This window comes from Mastigoproctus giganteus, chromosome 6 (assembly GCF_048544385.1).
Source record: "Mastigoproctus giganteus isolate SK-2022 chromosome 6, ASM4854438v1, whole genome shotgun sequence".
Taxonomy (NCBI): Eukaryota; Metazoa; Arthropoda; class Arachnida; order Uropygi; family Thelyphonidae; genus Mastigoproctus; species Mastigoproctus giganteus.
Window position 1 is genome coordinate 43083878 of NC_143580.1, and position 21140 is coordinate 43105017.

A 21140-nucleotide genomic window follows, 5' to 3' on the forward strand; every position below is an offset into this window, starting at 1 on the left:
AGGGAGGGAAAAAAGTTTGTTTTTTTTTCCTGGGATGAAATTTGGGTCTATCACCATAATCCTGAAACTAAACAAATGTCAAAACAATGGAAGCATACAGAATCACCACTCCCCAAAAAGGCAAAACCAAGTGCTGGCAAGGTGATACTATCGATTTTTTTGGGATCAGCATGGTGTAATACTAACAGGTTACCTTCAAAAGCACTGTACTCTGATGGTGAAGTATTATTCCAACCTTCTCATAAAGCTATATGCTACTGTAAAATTAATTAGATAGTATGAATCAGAGCTGTACTACTCAATATGTTCTACGTTGATAATAATATTAGTAAAATAATACGAGGAATTTACCTCAATATAGAACACTTCCGATTGATAACCTCCAGAAATTAAAACGGAAAAAACGAAAAAAATCTACAACTTACCAGTACATAGAGTAAAATATAAATAATTAAATAATCAATTTAACACAATTCAAATCAATTTAAAACAATTAAAAATCAAATTAACGCAATTAAAAGAATCTAACGAAATATTCAAAACAATTTTCCTTCCTGAAGCTGACAACGCTTTTCGACCGTATGTCGTGATCACAGGAATGAAAATTACCGAATCAGGTTAAACCTGGTACTTAAATAGAGATTATTTGTCTTCGCGCATGCAGGTCCATGCATCGGAGATCAAATATGGCCGCCGAACATTAACAGAATTCTCGTGTAATTTAATTTCAACGGTTTCTGCAATTAATAGTCGCATATAATTATGTTGAACGTTAAGTATTTTGGCTTCGTTAAATAAAAAAGTATGTTTTTCGTTAATGGCATGAAAGGCTAATTCTGACACTGCTGAACGAGAAGCATGAACTGAGGCTTCATGTTGATTTACACGAATATTAAGAGAAAATCGGGTCGAACCCTGATAAGACGAGTTGCAATCACCGCAAGAAATGTTGTATACCAGATCATTAATTTGTGTTGTGAATGCTGAAAGAACCGAGCGATTGTTCAGTATAGTGTGTAACTTCCGTATTGGCCTAGCTACAATTTTAAATTCGGTATCTTTAAAGAATCTGTTAAGCTGTTTGTGCCACTGTTCAACATATGGGACAGAAATAAAGTATTTTTTGATATTACTATTGTTGATTGGTGTAGTATTTTGTATCCTATCCTTAGCTTGTACCCTAATTCGGTTTATTGTGGTAATGGAATAACCCCTGTTTAAGAATCTGCTAGTTAATATTTGTATTTCTGAGTCCAAAGCAGATTCCGTCGTTGAATATTTATAGGCATTAAGAAATTGATTAAAGATAATCGATCTTTTGTAGGTGAACGGGTGATAGCTATTATAATGCAGAAGCATACCGGTGTTTGTAGGTTTTCGATAGATGCTAAATTGTATTTTATTCGAGTCCCGGGTAAGCGTGAAATTTAGAAAGTTTAATGACTTAGTATCCGTATCCTCCCTTTCCAATGTAAATTTGAGTCTAGAATGAATATTATTAAACAAATGTAAAATGTCTTGGATAGTATTACCATCGGTAATAACTAGAACATCATCTAAATACCTCCCATAGTATGTAATATGGGTTCGAAAAGGTGTCAAATGTATCTGCTCAATCATTGAGAGATAGATCTCTGACATTAAGCCACTCAGGCTCAAACCCATTGGTAATCCAAAAATTTGTTTGTATACCTTGTCTCAAAAGGTGACGTAGTTAGCCTCAACTAACAGTTTAATTAAGTGAAATTTCCTTAATAGGTAGCTTCATATAATTAATCGGTATCGAGTTTTTATTTAACATATCCCAAATAATATCTAATGTGTATTCAACATTTACATTCGTATATAATGAGGTAACATCTAGTGAGAATAAATTGTCATTGTCGCCGTGTCTACAGTCTTTAAGTTTATTAAATGTATCGTAGTTCTTAATCCCAAATTGTATTACCTGTCTAAAGGGTTTTATAATGTTATATACATGTGTGGCTAAGGATGAAAATGCCGAGTTCCTGTAGGAATCAATAGGTTGAATAGGAAACCCAGTCTTGTGTAATTTTACTTGACCGAAAAGTGCATGAATATTGTATGTTCTGGACTTCAATTCCTTTAACTGAACCATAGTAATGTAGTCATTTTTTCGATACGTGGTTAACGTTTTATTGTATTTATTGACCAAATTGGTAAACAGTGCCGGGTCTACTTCACGATAAGTGGAGGTATCTGACACAACTGAATCTAACTTATTAATATAATCATGTTTATCTAGTACCGGTAAGTTGTAGATTTTTCGTTTTTTCCATTTTAATTTCTGGAGGTTATCAATCGGAAATGTTCTACGCACTATATTGAGGTAAGCTACCGTAAAATAAAAATAAAAAAAAAAAGATGGGGAAAGCTGTCAAAAGGTGTGCCCCTTACCACAATAATGCCCCTGTGCATTCCTTGCATGGTGCAGTAATGTATGCCCACAAATGTGAGTTTGAAATATTGCCGCATCCTGCTTATTCCCTCAAATTTGTTCCTCTTTCCTTCTCCGAAGTCCTTTCTTCATGGAAAACACTTTGCTGATGATAATGAGGTGATTCCTGCTGCTGAGTCATGGTTTGAAGGATAGTCAGAAGACTTCTACAAAACTAGCCTCAGGAAGTGTTCAGAGGTGGGAAGAATGTCATTTCATTTTGATTGGTGACTATGTCAAAAAAGTGTAATACAGGGTGTTTGTTTCAACCTTCTATCACAATTATTTCTGGATGAATAAAAATCTTTTTTGAACCCCCTCACAAGAATATGGTAGTAACGGGCATAGTTGAATGATAAATATAATAATCAATTATGCAAATCGTTCAAATTATGAAATATAAAACAGCAAATGGGAAAAGGGAAAGAGAGACGGGTGACAATAGAGGGATTTAAAACTAATGCTGAAGTCCTGCAATCTCTTATATCTAACAACACACTTTACCTCAAAATAATTTTTTAATCCTTAGACTATATGAGGCATACACGTTACTGAGTTTTTACATTAGCTGACAACTTCCTGTTAATCAAACTATATGCTATTTGAAGGTGGCTAGAGGAAACCTTTACAAACTACAAGATGGGAAACAAGTGCAGAAACAATGATAAACATCACACTAAATTCTTAGTTCTGGCACCAACATCACACTAAATTCTTAGTCTTGTAATAAATTTTGATGCATTTAGTACTAAAACAAAACAGAACAGAACAAATTAGTCTGTGAAGCTTGCAGCAGCAATATACAAAATTCTGTTCAAAACCCAAGGGATCAAGTTTGCATTTGTAATTTGAAGGCTTTTAGATAAACCAAAATCACAACTTTTAGCCCAACCACAATTTTAAATTAACTATGATTAAGTAATCTGAATACTCCTTTAATTAACAATATGGAGTGTCAATGTGTGTGAGAAGTTATGTATAAGAATGAGGAATAGAAAATAGGTTACCTAATTACTTGGCCCTTCGACCTAATGGGTATAGTTTACACCCCCTAATACTTATATTCTAAATTCTCCAATCCATGAAAATCTAATATCCAGTTGGTAATATATTTAAAAAATTAAGGTTTTATATATATATATATATATATATATATATATAATATGCAATTAGAACTTACTAATGTGTCAGCATCTAAAAAAACACATTTTGTAAATTGTGTTAGTCTCCAACAATGCAATTTAGTAAATGTTACTCCAAGTTCTGGTCTTGTGATCAGACGCAACTTTGCTTCATCTTTACTGTCCATAAGATTTACTTCTTGAACTACATCATAAACAGAGGCCAGCTGAGACCTGAAAATAATCAAAGACTTATTCTCATTCCAAATTAATATACAGAATTATTCATATGAAATAAACATTAAGTAAGAGAAAGCTGATTAAACAAAACAGTCATTCTGTGCATGCGAAAAAAAACATGCAGATAAGAAAATACAAATTATATGCTTCCCTCCACACACAGGAGAGGAGACCTTTGAATTTATTCAAACTGTCAGTCTCAATTACCTGAGAGGCAATTTGTTCAGAAAATCAACAACTCTGCCTAAAAGGAAACTTCCTACAATCTAATCTAAACCTCAACCACTGAAATTTGAATTTATTTATTTATAATTGTTTTTTTATGAAAATCCCAAACATGAGAGGTATTAGAACCTATAGTACTTAGTACCATGCTTGGGTTGGAGGTTCAGAAGACAAAAGAAGATATTTCTTGACATTAGACTGGAACTTCTGTAGATAATTTTCAGGAAATACGTATTGACAGAAAGTTTTGCCATAAAAACAGCAGTTGAACGAATAAACGAGGAAGATTAAAAGTTGGTTATGCGAGTTTGAAGTTGAACAGTAAATGGATGTTGGCTGGTAGCAGCACATGTTCGGACTGTTTTTAAAAAGAGAGCGGAAATTATAGAAGCCAATTCAGAAGAACAGTGCCCATGGAAGTATCTGTAGAAAAGGCATGCAGCAGAAACAGTGTGTCTATGAGACAGCGAGAGGAGAGACTGTTAGAGATGAGTCATTAATTAACCTAACTGCCCTCTTCTGAATGGAATCTAGAAGCCTGAGAGAGATTTTGAGTGCACTGCCCCAGATGTGGAAACAATATTCCATGGTAGGGCAGATTTGCAATTTGTACAGAATGAACAGCTGTTTGGAACAGAAGTAATACAGAGAGCGAAAGAGAAAACCAAGTTTTTTAGATGCAGAGAAAGCAATATTTGTAATGTGGTTGTGCCAAGAGAGAGAGATTAGAAGTCAGGGTAATCACCAAAAGAGATATATCATCTTGCCTAGAAATCTGAGTGTGACCAAAGCATAGAAGCAGAAGAATCCTTTTTGTGAGACATAAGACAAGACAGTTTTAGAAGAATTGAAATCAACTAAGTTGTCTTCGCCCCACTGGAGAATTACCTGGAGATTGGCATTTAGGGAATTGATAGCGGATATTCGATAAGTTGAAGTTCATTGAGCAGGGCAAAGTTTCTCAAAATGGAAAGTGGAATGCAATGTGCTATCATCGGCAAAACTATGAATATCCAGTCAGTAGAATAAGGTCATTAATATACGAGAGGAAAAGAGTGGGGAAAAGAACTGAGCTTTGGGGGACACCAGCATTAGTACAGAGGTTAGAAGATAGCCATCTACCATCACCCTCAGTGAGCGATCAGAGAGAAAACTGGATAAACAATTACAAAAAACAGTTGGCAAACCATAAGATGGAAGCTTGTTTAGAAGACCTTTATGCCAAACAAGATCGAAAGCCTTTGAGGTGTCAAGAGCAACTGCTTCTTTTTCACCAAACTTTTCCATTGAATTTGTCCATAAATGGGTAACATAAGCCAGAATATCACCAGTGGATTGACACTGACGGAATCCATACTGGTGATCATTGATCAGATGGAAGGTATCTAGGTAGTTTAAGAGTTCACAGTTAATTGATTTCTCCATTACTTTAGAAAGAATAGAAGTAATTGCAATGGGACGATAATTGGATGGGAGGGATTTGTCATTTTTTTTTTAGGAACTGGCTAGATATGAGCAAATTTCCAAGCAGAAGGGAAAAATCCCTTTGGAATAAAAAAGTGAAAAAAGGCGGCAAAGAACAGGAGTAAGTTCAGGAGCACAAGTTTTGAGAACAAGTGGAGAAATACCATCAGGACCTGGAGCTTTCTTAGCATTGAGATTCATCAAAATCCGTCTGACATCCTTTTGACGGAAGACCACAGGAGGCATTGAATGGAGCATGTTGGGAATGGTAGGAAGTGTTTTACCATGATCATTAATACACGAGTTGGAAGAAAAATTGGATGCTAGCAGGTCAGCTTTATCCTTGGTTAAGTGAAAACAGAACCATCTGGTTTTGACAGAGGTGGGAGCATAGATGGGCAAAAGTTACGGTCAATAGCTTTGGCAAGAGACCAGAATTCTCGGCTACCATTAGGGCAAGAAGCAAGTTTTCTACTCGTAGCCTGTTAAAAATCTAGTTTAGAAGGTTAATAACTGCTTTACAATTGTTGCAAGCTTTGGTGTAGGCAGAAAATAAAACTGAAGAATTGGAATCAAGCCAATTACCACATGCAACATTCTTCTCTTGAGCCTTATCACATTTATCAGAAAACCAAGGTTTAGATAAAGGACACGATTTGAAAGTGGAGTGTGGAATAAAGGATTTTATTCCTAAAAGAATAATTTCACTGACATGATCTGAGCAAACATTGACATCAGAAGTTTTGAAATAGTAATCCGACTAAGGAAAACAAATCTTGCAGGTCATCCCACTTTGCATTCTTGTAATGCCAAACACTAGGTTGGGAATAGCCATGAGATAAAGTCTCCATTGGAGAAGAGACAATCACCAAGTTGTGATCTGAAGTGCCTAAAGGACCTCTCACTTCGACCATGTACTTAGAAGGGATATTTGTGAGAAAAAGATCAAGCGTGTTGGCTGTATGGTTAGGATTGTCTGGTATTCTTGTAGGTAAATGAACAATCTGCTCAAGGTCATTAGTAATTGCAAAAGCCTCAGCATCTTGACTAGCTGGGTCGGTGTGACGAGAAAACAGAAAATAGCTGGAGTTGTGAACATTAAAATCACCAAGGAAAATTGGACTGGAGAAAGTCAAGTTGCAAAGAGAAGTTAAAGAGCTCCAAGTGATTAGCGGAGTTGGGAGAACAATAGAGACCACAGATGAATTTTACACAATGAGGTAGAGAGATTTTAAGCCAGAGAAGATCAAAGAGAGGAGATTCCAAATTGCCAAGTCTCTGACAGGGAATATCAGAATGGACATATGCACAAGTACCACCTTTGAGGCGAAAGGAATCATACCGCGAATAATTTGGGCATCTGAGATGAGCAGTAGTTGAATCAATCGATAACTGAGATTCTGTCAGAAAAAAGTACATGGGGTTTGGAAGACTGCAAGTGGAAATGGACATTGTTGAGATTAGAAATGAGACCATGTATATTTGTAAAATGAACTAGGAAGTGTTTGGGAGGGTTAGATCTTTTCACAGATAAGCTTACTCTATTAGTTTGACAATTCATGGTGTTTTCCAATATAATAAAAAATATGTTATATGATAGTTATTACAATAATATAAATATAAAAATTACATTTCATAATACAAACTACATATACAGAGTATATAATAATTTTATTCTTTATATAGAGGTACTAAGTAAACATCAATTATAGATCACCACAAAATTAAAAAGATACTGTATGCCTTTTTATAATGAAATAAACATATAAATTTTAAAAGATAATAAGTTTAAGTAACTTAAACCCAAATTAAGTGGCACCCCTAGAATGTTGTTGCGGCACCCCCGATTGAAAACCACTGGTGTATTCAATAGTAAGAAAAAGTGGGGGGAACATGCTGTATGATAGTGTACACATGGTAAGAATATACCCAGATCCTTGACATAACATGGGATCGACAATGCCTCCTGCATACACACTACTCAGACTCCTTCCATCACTATCTGGCAGAGTAGAGGTAGCAAGATTATACACTAGCTGATCTGGAAGTCTCCTAAAGAGTTACCAATAGGTTCGGTCCAGTGTACTAATTAGCAGACTGCGAACACTGTTTTAGAGCTCTACACTTGAAATGTAAGGAAGATTAGTTCTCGCCATGATGTCCATCATAACCTCAAAAGTCATCCTGCATGATGGAAGAGATGGGGAAGGGTTGACCGGAACTTAGCTCTGGAGAATAAATATGGGTTCCACCACTTCAAGCCTCCAATAAGCAAAATGGTATTATTGCACCAGTTGATGAGAGAGAGTAATCATTTGGGTTTTTTTTTTTTTTTTTTTGATTCTTTAATGTTCTTTCTTTTGGTTTTTAAAACAGGGGCTCACATCTGGTGAGTATGGGCTTGGCATGCGCAGAGTCCTGAGCTGGATATCATCATTCTTCTCTTTCTTGGCGATTCCTTTCTACTTCTGAATATCTCTCTCTCTCATAATAATAATAATAACAACATTCGATAAATCATCAATAGGACACCATGGGCTTTTCTGGCTGTCTGTTTACACCCTTCAGAAAACATCTAACTGCCCATATTATAACTCCCAGATCCCTTTATTCCTCCACTATTTTTAATTCAACCCCACCAAGTGAGTAATTTATTTGTGGGTTGCTATTCTCCAAGTGCAAGACCTTGCATTTAGCAGCATTAAAACATAGCTGCAGCTTCTCTGACCATCACTGAAGGAGTGCTGCTTGGCACTTATTATTAACGACTCGGCCAATCTTTATGTCATCTGAAAATTGACATCATGCCTTCTATCCCTTCAATGTGATTTATGAAAATGAAAAACAGTAGTGGTCCAAACCAATCCTTGAGGGACCCCACTCCTGACATTATACCAATCTGAAAAAAATATCCATTAATCACAACCCTCTGCCCTTGTTGATTGACATGTCATTTTCAAGTTGTGCTTACTGCCACCACACACTTTCCTCCAATTAATAATTCTCTCTAGCTTTATAACATTGAAGCAACATCTGGAATAAATCAAACCTCTGACACACACACTGGGCACTCCTGTTAGTGATAGGCTGTGGTCCAATTGCAAGAGTCTGTTGAAGTGAGTTTTAATTTTGCATTTTGCTTGCCGACAGGTCTACAGGGAATTTTAATTTCAAAAATTAAAAATATACTTAATTTTAAAAAATAAAATTTTCAGGTTTTTTTCAGATGCAAAGATTGAAAATAAAGGTGACATCAAAAAAGTGAACAATTTTTAATTATTTTCTGCTGATATTTCAAATGTTGGCACATAGGAATCTAAGTGATTCAGAGCAATCAGAGGAATAACAAACCTTTTCATGTCTGCATATGGGTTTAAACATATTTTACAATTTCTTTAATTATTTTTTTAAATTATAGTTTGACTTCTGACAACAATTTTACTCTAACACTGTGCAAACAACTCAAAAAAAGAAGAAAGTAATACTTAATCATTTATATACAAATATGTTTTTTATTTTTATAAATGCTTCAAAATTGCATAGGAATGGACTCTACAGAGCCCACTCCCATCAAAAAGTGACACACAGCAAAAGTGAAAGTGACATACACATTCAAACAAACTCACTTGTTAACGGTTAAAAAAAAAAAAAAAAAAAGTCTTGTTTAACAGTCAAGAACTTGATGATCAACAACAAGGTTGACTAATTTCAAGAAGTGACTGGTCAAGTATGTGAAAAAAATTTGTTCTGATTGGCAAATTAAACATCTGAGAAATCAATAAACTGGAAATCTCTTTTGTATCATACTGAATGATTTGGACTAAAAAGCTTGCCATGCATCAAGTCTCAGCAAAAATTTGCTCCAAAATTGTTGAATGGTTACCAAAAGGGCTCATCACTGAGAACTGTGTAAAGAGCTGAACACAAGGGTGGAAATGGACCTCAGTTTCACTCGCAATGATGCATGGGTGTACAGTTATGACCCCAAAACATCCCAATGAAATCACCACACTCACCCTATTAAAAAAAAAAAAACAGGTTCATTCAAATGTAAAAATAATGTTGCTTGCTTTGTTTTCTTTTTTTTTTTTTTTTTGCAACGTTCAGGATATCATTTATTATGAATTTGTTCAAAATATTCAGACAGCAAACTGAGAGAACCATGACTCAAGTCTGCATGACTGCAAGTCTGTTTGCTGCAAATACAGTGAACAATTGTATTCATTATTAGAGTGATTAACTGAAACTCCTGACCTGGTAGTCATACTAGAATATAAGCAATAGTTTAAAAATGAAACCAAAGTGCTGAAGATTTATTGACAATCCAGCCATCTAACAGGACTCAACTGGCTCACAGCTGAAAACTTCCAGCAATGCTCCAGAATGTCAAGAATTGTGACACCTGCATATCAGAAGGAAACCAATGTTTCTTCCTAAAATATTATTATTTTTTATTATTTGGCTGGTGTAGCAAAAGCATTATAGGGCTAATGTTAATATGAGCTACTTTGAAGAGAACCACTTCTGAAAATACTGTATATACCCAAATTCATTTTTTTTAGAAAAATGGTGTTTAGAATTATTTGATCAGACCTCACATATACACTATACCTATTGTCTGATGATTGGTCACTTATACGCATGCGTGAAGAACAAACACTACAACATAAGACAAAAGTTTCAGATTAATTGTGAGTTGCTCTATTCCTGTGAACATGACGCCCCGAAAAGTTCTAGTCCGACTTAAGGAATGTAGAGAATAATTCCCCCCCCCCCATATCCAATTTTTAGACCCCTAAATTTAAACTCTAAAGTCCAGCTACAGGACTAAAAGAAATAATCAGTCCATATTTATTTATTAAGCAGTTTAGAGCTTCAAAAATCTAATTTTATGCCAATCCACGTAATGGTTTCCTTGCTGCCAGAAGTATGGTGTTTGAAGACAAAAAGTCTTGAGCGCTCATTGTTGAGACTGCACGGTCTGAACACTACGGTTCTGATAGTGAAGAAGATATCCCACGTGTTTTGCAAAATTGATATCGCCTTCCACAAGAAATATTAGCGACTTGACTAGGAGTTAGAAAAGAAGCTTCCTATATCTAAAATAAAGGTAATACCTGTTGTTTCATAATATAATAGAAATATAGGAATTATCGAGCTCTTAATAGCTCTCTATTATCAACACTATACCTATATATGTAATACCATGCAAAGCAACGTATGCGAGTGTCTTACAAAATATGTAGTATCTTGCAGAGGAGTACTTCAAAATTTGTCACCATATGCAAGCTGCTTTCAGGAAATTTGGTACAAAACAATTAGAAAGCGGTGCACACAAAAATTTAATCAGTTATGCAGAGTTAGTAAGGATTTTGGACTAAAGATGAATATGGTTAAAACAAAAGTATGCCACAGAAAGGGATATAATGATTGAAGGAGCAGTAATTGAAAAGGTGGAGTCATACTTATCTGAGACAAGTCATTAGCTGTAATAATGATAAATGGCTGGAAGTCAAGAGAAGAATAAATTTTGGATGGATAGCATTCAGGAAATATAGTCATACTGAGGAGCAATATCCCAATTTGTCTGAAATTTAAAATAATGAACCAATGTATGCTCCCCACCATGACTCATGGAAGTAAAACATGGGTACTCACCAAAAGAATGGAAGAGAAGCTGAGAACTACACAGCGAAGAATGAAATGAATTATATTGGGAATCAGACTGTTAGATAAGAAGAGAAACACGTAGATTAGGCAGCAAACTCAAGTAAAGCACATTCTTATCAAAACTAAAGAACTAAAATGGTCTTGGGCAGGATACATAGCTCAAAGACATGATGACAGATGGACTAAGAAAATAACAGAATGGTACCCAAGAGGAGCTAGAAGAAAACCTGGAAGACAACAACGGATATGGACAGATGAAATTCATGAGTTTGTGGGTAGTAAATGGATGGCCATTACACAAAACAAAAGGAACTGGAAAGTTGCTGGAGAGGCCTTCATCCTGCAGTGGATTGAAAGTGGCTGATGATGATGATGATGCACACAAAAAAAAAGAAATGCCAAGCTCTGAACAAGCCCTTATGATGCAATAATGGGCAATCTAAATAACCTGATGTAAACAGATCAACGTGTGATGCTTTGTATGGCAGTGAATGTGGAAAATGCCAGTGTCATCTCTAATTATGAAGGTTGACCACCACACAGCACTACTTTACAATTACAGAAGAGCTATTAATTGTATTACATCGGCAAATCTCACATGACAACTATTTCTTCTTCAAAATCTGAAAATGCATCACATCTGTTAGCACACCATTTGAACACTTCAAACACTAATTAAGTGGAACACTACTTCACTAGCAGAAATGTGATTGGTAATTAGTTTCACAATCACTAGAAATAATTCACAATTTAAAATCAATCCAATCCCAATGACCAAAATAAGTTGTGTATAGATTAATCAAAGGGAAAGAAAGTTTTCTTCACCAGCCAGGGTTTCATCTGTAATCTGCATTATGCTCTCTAGCAAAGATTCTCTGCAATGCAAAGCACTGTGTGCTCAAACATTTGTACCACAGTACATTCACTTCTTTCAAAGATTCTTTTAAAAAAAATACCTGTGCTTCAACCTTTTTATAAAGACAGCAAGTGTCCAGTGACAGAGGCACATCAGAGGTTTGATGTGCTGGAAATAACTAAACAAAATTATTTAGTTATTTCCAGCAACATTATAAACCAGTGGCAAAAGTAGGAAAGTAGCATTTGAAAAAGTTAACATTATATAAAAATGTCTTTGTGAAAAGATGGCTAAAATTGTTTTAGTAACCTATATCTAAACACTATTCTGCATTTAAAAAAAAAAATTACTGATGTTTTTTCAGAAAAACTGTTTCTGAATCATTTACTAATGATGATTTCAAAATTAACTTCAGTTTGTTTCCATCACTTCAGGGTTTTTCAAAAATCACAAAAGAAAATAACCTTTTCACTAATTTTTATTAATTTTGGCAGAATTTTGCAATGAAATTACAGGCAACCCATGTATAACACTACTTCTACAACACGGTTTTGCTTTAACACAGAGAATTGCGACAACCCTCGCATAACATTGTATTTTTGAGCTTTTGTGAGGAGGAAACCCTGCTATTATGCAGGATTTAAATTTTTCAACATTTCCATTATTTCTTGGGAATCCCCGCTGTTGAGTTGCTAGTCATTATGCAAAAAAAAATTATTGGGAAATTCCATGTCAAGTTCTGTGCTTTTGAAACTCATGCTTATTTGAGACCATAAAAAATTGACTTTGAAGTGTGCAGTTGGTGACTTTTAAAGTTTTTGTAAACTTATTTTGGTTTTTATTTGATCATTTATAAATTTTTCCGGGTATGTATTACTAAACTTTTTTCTTAAGGACCGTATTGGAATAATTTTTGTTGCCAATTAAATTCCAGCCATGAATTATGCTTAAGGAAAGTAAAAAAGCATCACTCAAAAGAGACTATTTTTCTAGAATCAAAAATATAAATTTTTGATAGTCTCAATACATTGCAAAAAGTTTAAATTTAAATGAAGCAACAATCCGGACCATAAAGAAAAATGAACAGAAAATTAGAACTGCTGTTGCTGCAGGACCTTTTATTTCAGCAAATATGAGAGCTCGTCCCCGCACAGCAATAATTGAAAAAAATGGAAAAGCATTCAGTATTTGGATGGACGATAGCAATAAAAAACTGATCCCTAATATTAGATGGCAATGTAATTAAACAAAAAGGCACTAAAAATTTATAACCATTTAAAAGAAAATTGAGAATCTTCTGTGAACCCCAAGTTTTTTGCCAGTAAAGTTGGTTTGAGCAATTTAAAAACCGTTTCTCATTACATAACAATAATTCAAGGGGAAAGTGCATCAGCTGATAAGTATGCAGAGAAGTTATAATAATATTTTTGAAGGGCATGGATACATACCACATCAAGTTTTCAACGCCGATGAGGCAGGTCTTTAGTAGAGAAAAATGTCCAACAGAATGTTTATTTCAAAAAAAAAAAAAAAAGAAAAGAAACCTGCACCAGGTTTTAAGGCATCATAAGATCATGTAATGTTACTTATGTACAGTAATGCATCAGAAGATTACATGATAAAACCCAGGCTAGTTTATAGATCCTCTAATCTTCGTGCAATGAAAAGTGTAAATTGAAAAGAAAATAAAAAAGCTTGGGTAACTGCCAATTTATAAAAGAGTGGTTTCTAAGAGGGTATTTAAAGTGGAAAAATCTAGATTTCAAAGTTTTATTACTACTGGATAACAGATTAGGCCATCCAAACATTGAAGTAGTTCCTAACACAACTTCTTTAATTCAGCCATTAAATCAAGGCATTATATCTATAGTTATAAAAATATATATATAGTTATAAAAAAAAAACAGTATATTTTTGTTAGCTTTTGGGATGTAACCCCACTTTTTGAATTGGTTCTTAGTTCCATATAACACGGTTTCTCACTACACTAGATTTTATAGGAACCTAATTACCGTGTTATGAGGGTTACCTGTATAACAAAATGCCACTTTTACCAGAGACTTTTATATTTAAATACATTCTGAACCAGGGCAGAATGCGCTGGTCCCACAGGAACTAGTAGTTGTTGGTGACTATTGTCAGGGAAACTGGGAACATGCTTTGTAAAAAGGATAGGTGGAACAGGACCAGGGTATGTCTGCCAGGGGCAAAGGTTGATGACATAGAGCAGATATCATCTTTTAAGGGCAAAAAGGTGATATAGTTGTACACATTGGCACTAATGATATTAAGAGTAGGAGGACCGGCAGAATTACTTAACAAGTACAGGTCACTGTTGAAAAAAAGCTGTGAATTAGGGTTCAATTTGAAAGTGTCTGCAATTCTGCCCAGAGACGATAGGAGGGAGTATATGATGAGAGCCTTGTCGATCAATTCGGCCCTGGAAAGATTGTGCAAGGCTCAAGGGGTAGAATTTTTTTTCAGCCTGGACTATACTTGTTAAAAGAAAGGACTGCTTCTACAGGGTTGGTTGGTTGGTTGGTTGGTTATTGGAAGTTTAATGGCGCATCAGCATCTAAGGCTATCATGCGCCAACTGCTTCTACAGGGATGGGATACACTTAAATAGAAAGGGTGCAAGAATATTTGCTGATGCTATCGAGGCAGTGTTAGGTGGGTCGTAAAACTGCTAGCTTGGGGGGGATACAAGGATTAATAGATTAACAGTAGCCACTGGAAGAGGTGAAAGTGATTCTTGCACTGCTTCTATTAGAATGAGCAGAAGCCTGGAAAACAAGATGCAGGATATTTCAGAGACTACTGCGAGTCATTGCGGTACAAGTTAAACACATGGGTTGTCTTAGGGTAGCTAAGAAAAAGAACAGGTGTGTGTACACCAATGCTAGGAGTTTGGTAAATAAATTTGATGAATTTGAGGTATTGCTCAAAGCATCAAAGGCAGATATTGTTGGGATATCAGAGACGTGGTGTCACACAGATATAAGGAATGGAGAACTGTAAATTGGGGAGTACAATGTCTACAGAAAGGATAGACAGGATAGGAAGGGAGGAGAGGTTATGCTATTAGTTAAGAAACACATAAAATCCAAGGAAGTGAAGCCAGTTGATATCGCTGGACAGTGCAGTGTCGAGTCAGTTTGGTGTGACAAAAGCACTGGGAGATCAAAATTGAGAGCAGGAGTGTGCTATAGGCCTAATGACTCTGATGAGTATAATAAGAAACTGTACAGGGAAATAGAGTGAGCCAGTAAATCAGAGAGTCTTATAATGGGGGATTTTAATTTCCCAGATATTGACTGGAATTTGTGGGTTGGTCACTCACACACTAGCAAGGCTTTTGTGGATTTATTGGATGATTGTTTTCTACATCAGCATGTTCAGGAGGCAACTAGAGGCAGGAATACTCTTGATTTGATTATCAGTAGTGATTCTTCATGCATTAAGAATCTGCAGATAAATGAACCACTAGGTGGCAGTGATCACAGTGTGCTGAAGTGGGATTTACTCAAAGAGGTAACTACCATCAGGGATAAAGGGAAGGGTTATTGCTTTTGTAAAGGAGACTACGATGGTCTGAGACAGTATTTAAATTCTATACAGTGGGACCAACTGATGATGTTACCAACAGCAAATTCAAACTGGGAAGCATTCAAAGAACTTATCTTGGAAGCTACTAGGCTTTACATACCAACTAAGAAATATTGTTCAAGGTTTAGGCCTAGATGTCAGATGAACTAATGAGACATATGACAGAGGAAAAGTGCTTGGAATACATATAAATTAACACGTGACACAGAAGCCTATAATAGATATAAGTTGATCTGTAACCAAGTCACAAAGGAGGTTAGGCAGGCGAAGGCAGATTACGAGAAATCTTTGGCAAAGGATGCAAAGAAAAACAATAAAGAGTTCTTTTCTTATGTAAACTCTAGAAGGAAGGGGATGAATCAGATTGGTCCACTTGATATCGATGGTGCAACTGTTGATGATCCTGCTCAGGTAGCTAACAAACTAAATGAATATTTTGCATCGACATTCACACAAGAGGAGTTATTCAGCGAGGGGGAATGCCAGAGGTGTATTCAACTCTGGCAGTAAGCTAGATAATCTTGTAATACCTGAGAGTAAAGTGGAGGAGAAATTGTTGAAGATAAACACAAGAAAGGCACCTGGGGTGGATGGGATCTATCCAGTTATATTAAAGGAGGCAGCAAAGGAAGTAAGCAACCCTTTAGCCATAATTATGAGAGCTTCCTTAGACTCAGGGGAGGTAACCATAGACTGGAGATGTGCAAATGTGACCCCAATTCACAAAGGAGGATCAAAGGCTGACAAGTAATTATAGACCTGTAAGTTTAACTTCTGTTCCAGGAAAATTAATGGAGGCACTGGTTAAAGAAGCACAGCAGTATTATCTAGACAAGACTTCAGTTATAGCTCGGACACAGCATGGTTTTGTTAAGGGGAAGTCTTGCCTGACCAATTTGATTGGATACTATGATGCAGTCACAAAAGAACTGGATGCAGGGAATAACTTTAATATTATATACTTGGATCTTAGAAAGGCTTTTGATACTGTTGCACATGGAAGACTGCTGCACAAATTGGAGCAGTGTGGCATTGGAGGCAAATTGCTGCTATGGATAAAGGGGTGGTTGAGGGGGAGAAGACAGAATGGTAATCAATGGACACTGCTCATCTTGAACTCATGTTATTAGTGGAGTCCCTCAGGGTTCAGTGTTGGGTCTATTATTGTTTTCTGTATTTATAAATAATATTGATGATGGTATATCAAGCTTAATGTCCAAGTTTGCAGATGATACAAAAGTTGACAGGGTTGTTAAGGACACTACTGACGCTATGCTGCTGCAACAGGATCTGGAAAGGTTGAGCAGATGGGCTGAGAGGTGGCAAATGAAATTTAACATTGACAAATGTAAAGTACTACATATGGGAAACAGCAACCCCAGAGCAACGTATCAACTCTGTGGTACTGCACTGACAGTGGTAGAGAATGAAAAGGACCTGGGGGTAATTGTGCAGGCAGATATGAAGTTCTCTGAGCAGTGCAGACAGGCTGCAAGAGTAGCTCATGGTGTCTTATCAATGATATACAGAAATTTTTCTAGCAGGAATAAGGAGGTGATTATTCCCTTGTATAAGGCAATGGTCAGGCCACACCTTGAATACTGTATACACGTCTGGAGGCCTCATTTCAAGAAGGATGTAGAGCTGCTGGAATGAGTACAGAGAAGGGCAACAAGGTTACTGAATGGAACAAAGGGTTGCTCTTACGAAGAAAGTTTTGCAAATTACAGTGTCTGGAGACTAGGCCCCGGTGAGGTGATCTGATAGAGGTGTATAAAGCGTTGAATGGTTTGAGCATGCTCAATGCTGATGGGATTCTGCCTCTTGCTCAGAATAATCACCTGAGAGGGCATAAATTCAAATTGAGGAAAGACAGATATAGGATAGATGTCTGGAAATTTGTCTTTAGCCAGCAGGTAGTTGGTTGGTGGAACAGACTTCCATCCCTTGTTATGGAAGTTGATAGCTTAAATAAATTTAAGGCTCAGCTGGACAGGTATTTCAAACGAACAAAGGGGTGAAGTGGAATTTTTTCGTTTTTTTCTCTAGCTGATGCTGCATAAGCTTGCTTTCTTGCATCATATGCCTCTACTAATACTAATTACCTAATGCTAATATGTTGAAAACAATATTAAAAAGGGCAGTGTGGCAGAAAGTCCACTAAACACTCACTTCTCATTTTAAAAATCGATCTACAATGGATCAAATTTTTGTTTCTTTGATTTTCTTAAGATCCTTCTACTTTATAGTCCCTCTTCAGCATTCAACAGTAGTCAGCCATCATATTGACATTTCACCTCCCCAGGTACCTCATCCCCATGTCTTTAATGTCCTCATGAAACCTCTCACCCTGTTCTTCACTAACACTTCCTAGATTTTTTGGAAAGTTGTCAATGTGGAAGTGTAAAAAATGTACCTTGACACTCATGTTGCAGCCCAGATGCTTGAAGTTTGCCAACATATTTTCAACTATATTCTTGTAGCCTGAATCCTCATTGTTCCCTAAGAAGTTCTCAACAACAGCCCTGAATGTCTGTTTTGCTCTTTTATTCATAGCATTGTTGAGTAACTTACTCACAATGGTGAGTAAGTCACAAAAATGCTGATGGGATTCTTCCTCTTGCTCAAATTATTCATCCGAGGAGGCATAAATTCAAATTGAAGAAAGACAGTTGTAAGATAGATGTGCGGAAATTTGTCTTCATCTGCGGGTGGTTGATTGTTGGAACAAACTTCAGTCTGTCACTGTGGAAGTTGACAGCTTAAATAAATTCAAGGCAGAACTAGACAAACCTTTGGAGTGAAAGAATGGGTGAAATGGGAATGGGTTTTTTTTTTTTTTTTGGCTGATGTTGCATAAGCTTCTTTCTTGCAACAAATGCCTCTATTAATGCTAATACTAACTTGAATGACGTCTGCTTTTCTGTTAGCAAATAATTTTGCAAAATATCATTGAGCAAAATATTTAAAAAATTAGTTTGTAGAATTTTACTGTTGGAATAAAAAAAATTGAATTCTATTTGAATTATACTTTTTTCAGGGACCCCTATTGTTTTCAAAGATCCAAGATGCCTAATGGAATCTTGAGCTATACATTATCTATCTAGAACACTAATTTCCTGATTTTCTTTAAATTTTTTAATCTGGTTATTAATATATAATTAAAAACCTCACACTCCATTTCCAATTAAGTCCTCTTTTTAATCAATTTGCTATTCCCAAAAATAAACTCTCGTAAGGACCTTGGAATCTGGTACAACTTAATTTATTTGCCCCACACAATAACTTTCTAATTATTTATGGGATCTAAAGCTAGCACTACCACACATCATATATGAGTATCACTTCTCACCGATTAAATATTTTGATAAATAAAACCTAATATTCTGTTTCTTTATTATGGTAAGGCGTATTCTTTTTATACTTGGAGGGGGGGATGGTAACTGGTTCCTTCAACAAACCTTTGTTAAAGTGAATTTTGAGCAAATAATTTCCAAATCTTTCACAACATTGTCAAGTATAATATCAGTAAATACTTTCAAAGATTTAAATCTCTCGTCCCTTATCTGCTCATTATGAACATAAATTCATAATGAGCAGAAATTCCAATTTTTTTAATATTATTAAAAAAAATTAAATATATTCAATACTATTAGTTATATCTTTTTTCAGGTTCACATATCAAAATTTATTTCAAATTTGGTGCTCTTTGTGCTGAGCAAAATTTGAAACTACATACGATGCTCCCTGCAGAGAGGAGCAGCTCATTTTAAGAAAATCAGATTTTGTGCCATTGTCTTTACTCTGAAAACAATAATAAATCTTTCAAAAACAACTAGGGTAAGACAGTAAGTGTTCATTAAATGAGAGCAGGAGAGCATAAGTAACCTGAAATTTTAAAACAGCATAGGTACTTGTTATACTATGCCATATACCGTGTTATACAGAAGTGACATGCCACACATTAAACAAAACCCAAATAGCTGATGGGAGGGGGGAATCCTTGGATGCAATTATAATTTTTTTTTTATAAAAACTAAAATACATGCATAAAATATATATTCCAATCTATTATGAAATGGCAAAATATTGGTATACACCAAGCAGAATTTAAAAAATATATATATTTCTGAAATTAAAAACAAAGTTTAGACCTGTCAAGGTTGTGTGCTTACCATTTTTGTTACGATAGCACATGACCATTATGTGACATCCCAATTTAGCCCAGTAGTGGAAGAGTATTAAATTGGGATGTCACTGTGAGTTATGACTTGTTGCAGTGTTTGCCAATTCATCTAGACACAGCAATGCATGAATCATTTAGTTATCTTCAGTTACTCATTTTAAAATGAGTAATACTGAGCAGCAACTTTGCATCAAATTTTGTTCAAGTTTATTGAAAAGTACAACACCCAAACTGTTAAAAATAGCTTTTGGTTGTTGTTAGTGGAGGTTTAAGGCACAAGGCCAAATTGCACATAACAGCTTTTGGAGAATGTGCTACATTTCATTTGAAAACTTTTCAGTGGTTTGCAAAGTTTAAAGGGGGGCTGCTTGTCCATTGAAGATTATCCATGCTCTGACTGCCCTTTGACATCAAAAGTCCATAATCCAACAACTCATGATCTGATCAGAAGTGACTGCTATTTAATCATCCATAAGAGAAACAAAAAAAATAATAAATAAATAAAAAATTGGTATTTGTTATAGAACATATCTTGGACTCAGGGGAGGTACCCATAGACTGGAAATGTGCAAATGTGACCCCAATTCACAAAGGAGGATCAAAGGCTGACACAAGTAATTATAGACCTGTGAGCTTAACTTCTGTTCCAGGAAAATTAATGGAGGCACTGGTTAAAGAAGCACTGCAGGATCATTTAGACAAGACTTCAGTTATAGCTCAGACACAGCATGGTTTTGTTAAGGGGAAGTCTTGCCTGACCAACTTGATTGGATACTATGATGCAGTCACAAAAGAACTGGATGCAGGGAATAACTTTGATATTATATACTTGGATCTTAGAAAGGCTTTTGATACTGTTGCACATGGAAGACTGCTACACAAATTGGAGCAGTGTGACATTGGAGGCAAATTGCTGCTATGGATAAAGGGGTGGTTGAGGGGGAGAAGACAGAGAGTGGTAATCAATGGACACTGCTCATCGTGGACTAACGTTATTAGTGGAGTCCCTCAGGGTTCAGTGTTGGGTCCATTATTGTTTTCTGTATTTATAAATGATATTGATGAGGGTATATCAAGCTTAATGTCCAAGTTTGCAGATGATACAAAGGTTGGCAGGGTTGTCAAGGACACTATGCTGCTGCAACAGGATCTGGAAAGGTTGAGCAGATGGGCTGAGAGGTGGCAAATGAAGTTTAACATTGACAAATGTAAAGTACTACACATGGGAAACAGCAACCCCAGAGCAACGTATCAACTCTGTGGTACTACACTGACAGTGGTAGAGAATGAAAGGGACTTGGGGGTGGTTGTG

The 21140-nt window shown here is 35.8% G+C and overlaps 1 protein-coding gene across 3 annotated transcripts in view; it reads right to left on the minus strand.

Annotated features, from left to right (window-relative positions):
* Positions 1-21140, minus strand: part of LOC150084201 (glycogenin-1-like) — a 138149-nt gene that overhangs the window by 28297 nt on the left and 88712 nt on the right. For all 3 annotated transcript variants that reach the window (XM_090375092.1, XM_090375093.1, XM_090375091.1), the window contains exon 3: positions 3639-3813. In XM_090375092.1, the coding sequence (XP_090231218.1) occupies positions 3639-3813 (175 nt within the window). The remainder of the gene's footprint in view (positions 1-3638; positions 3814-21140) is intronic.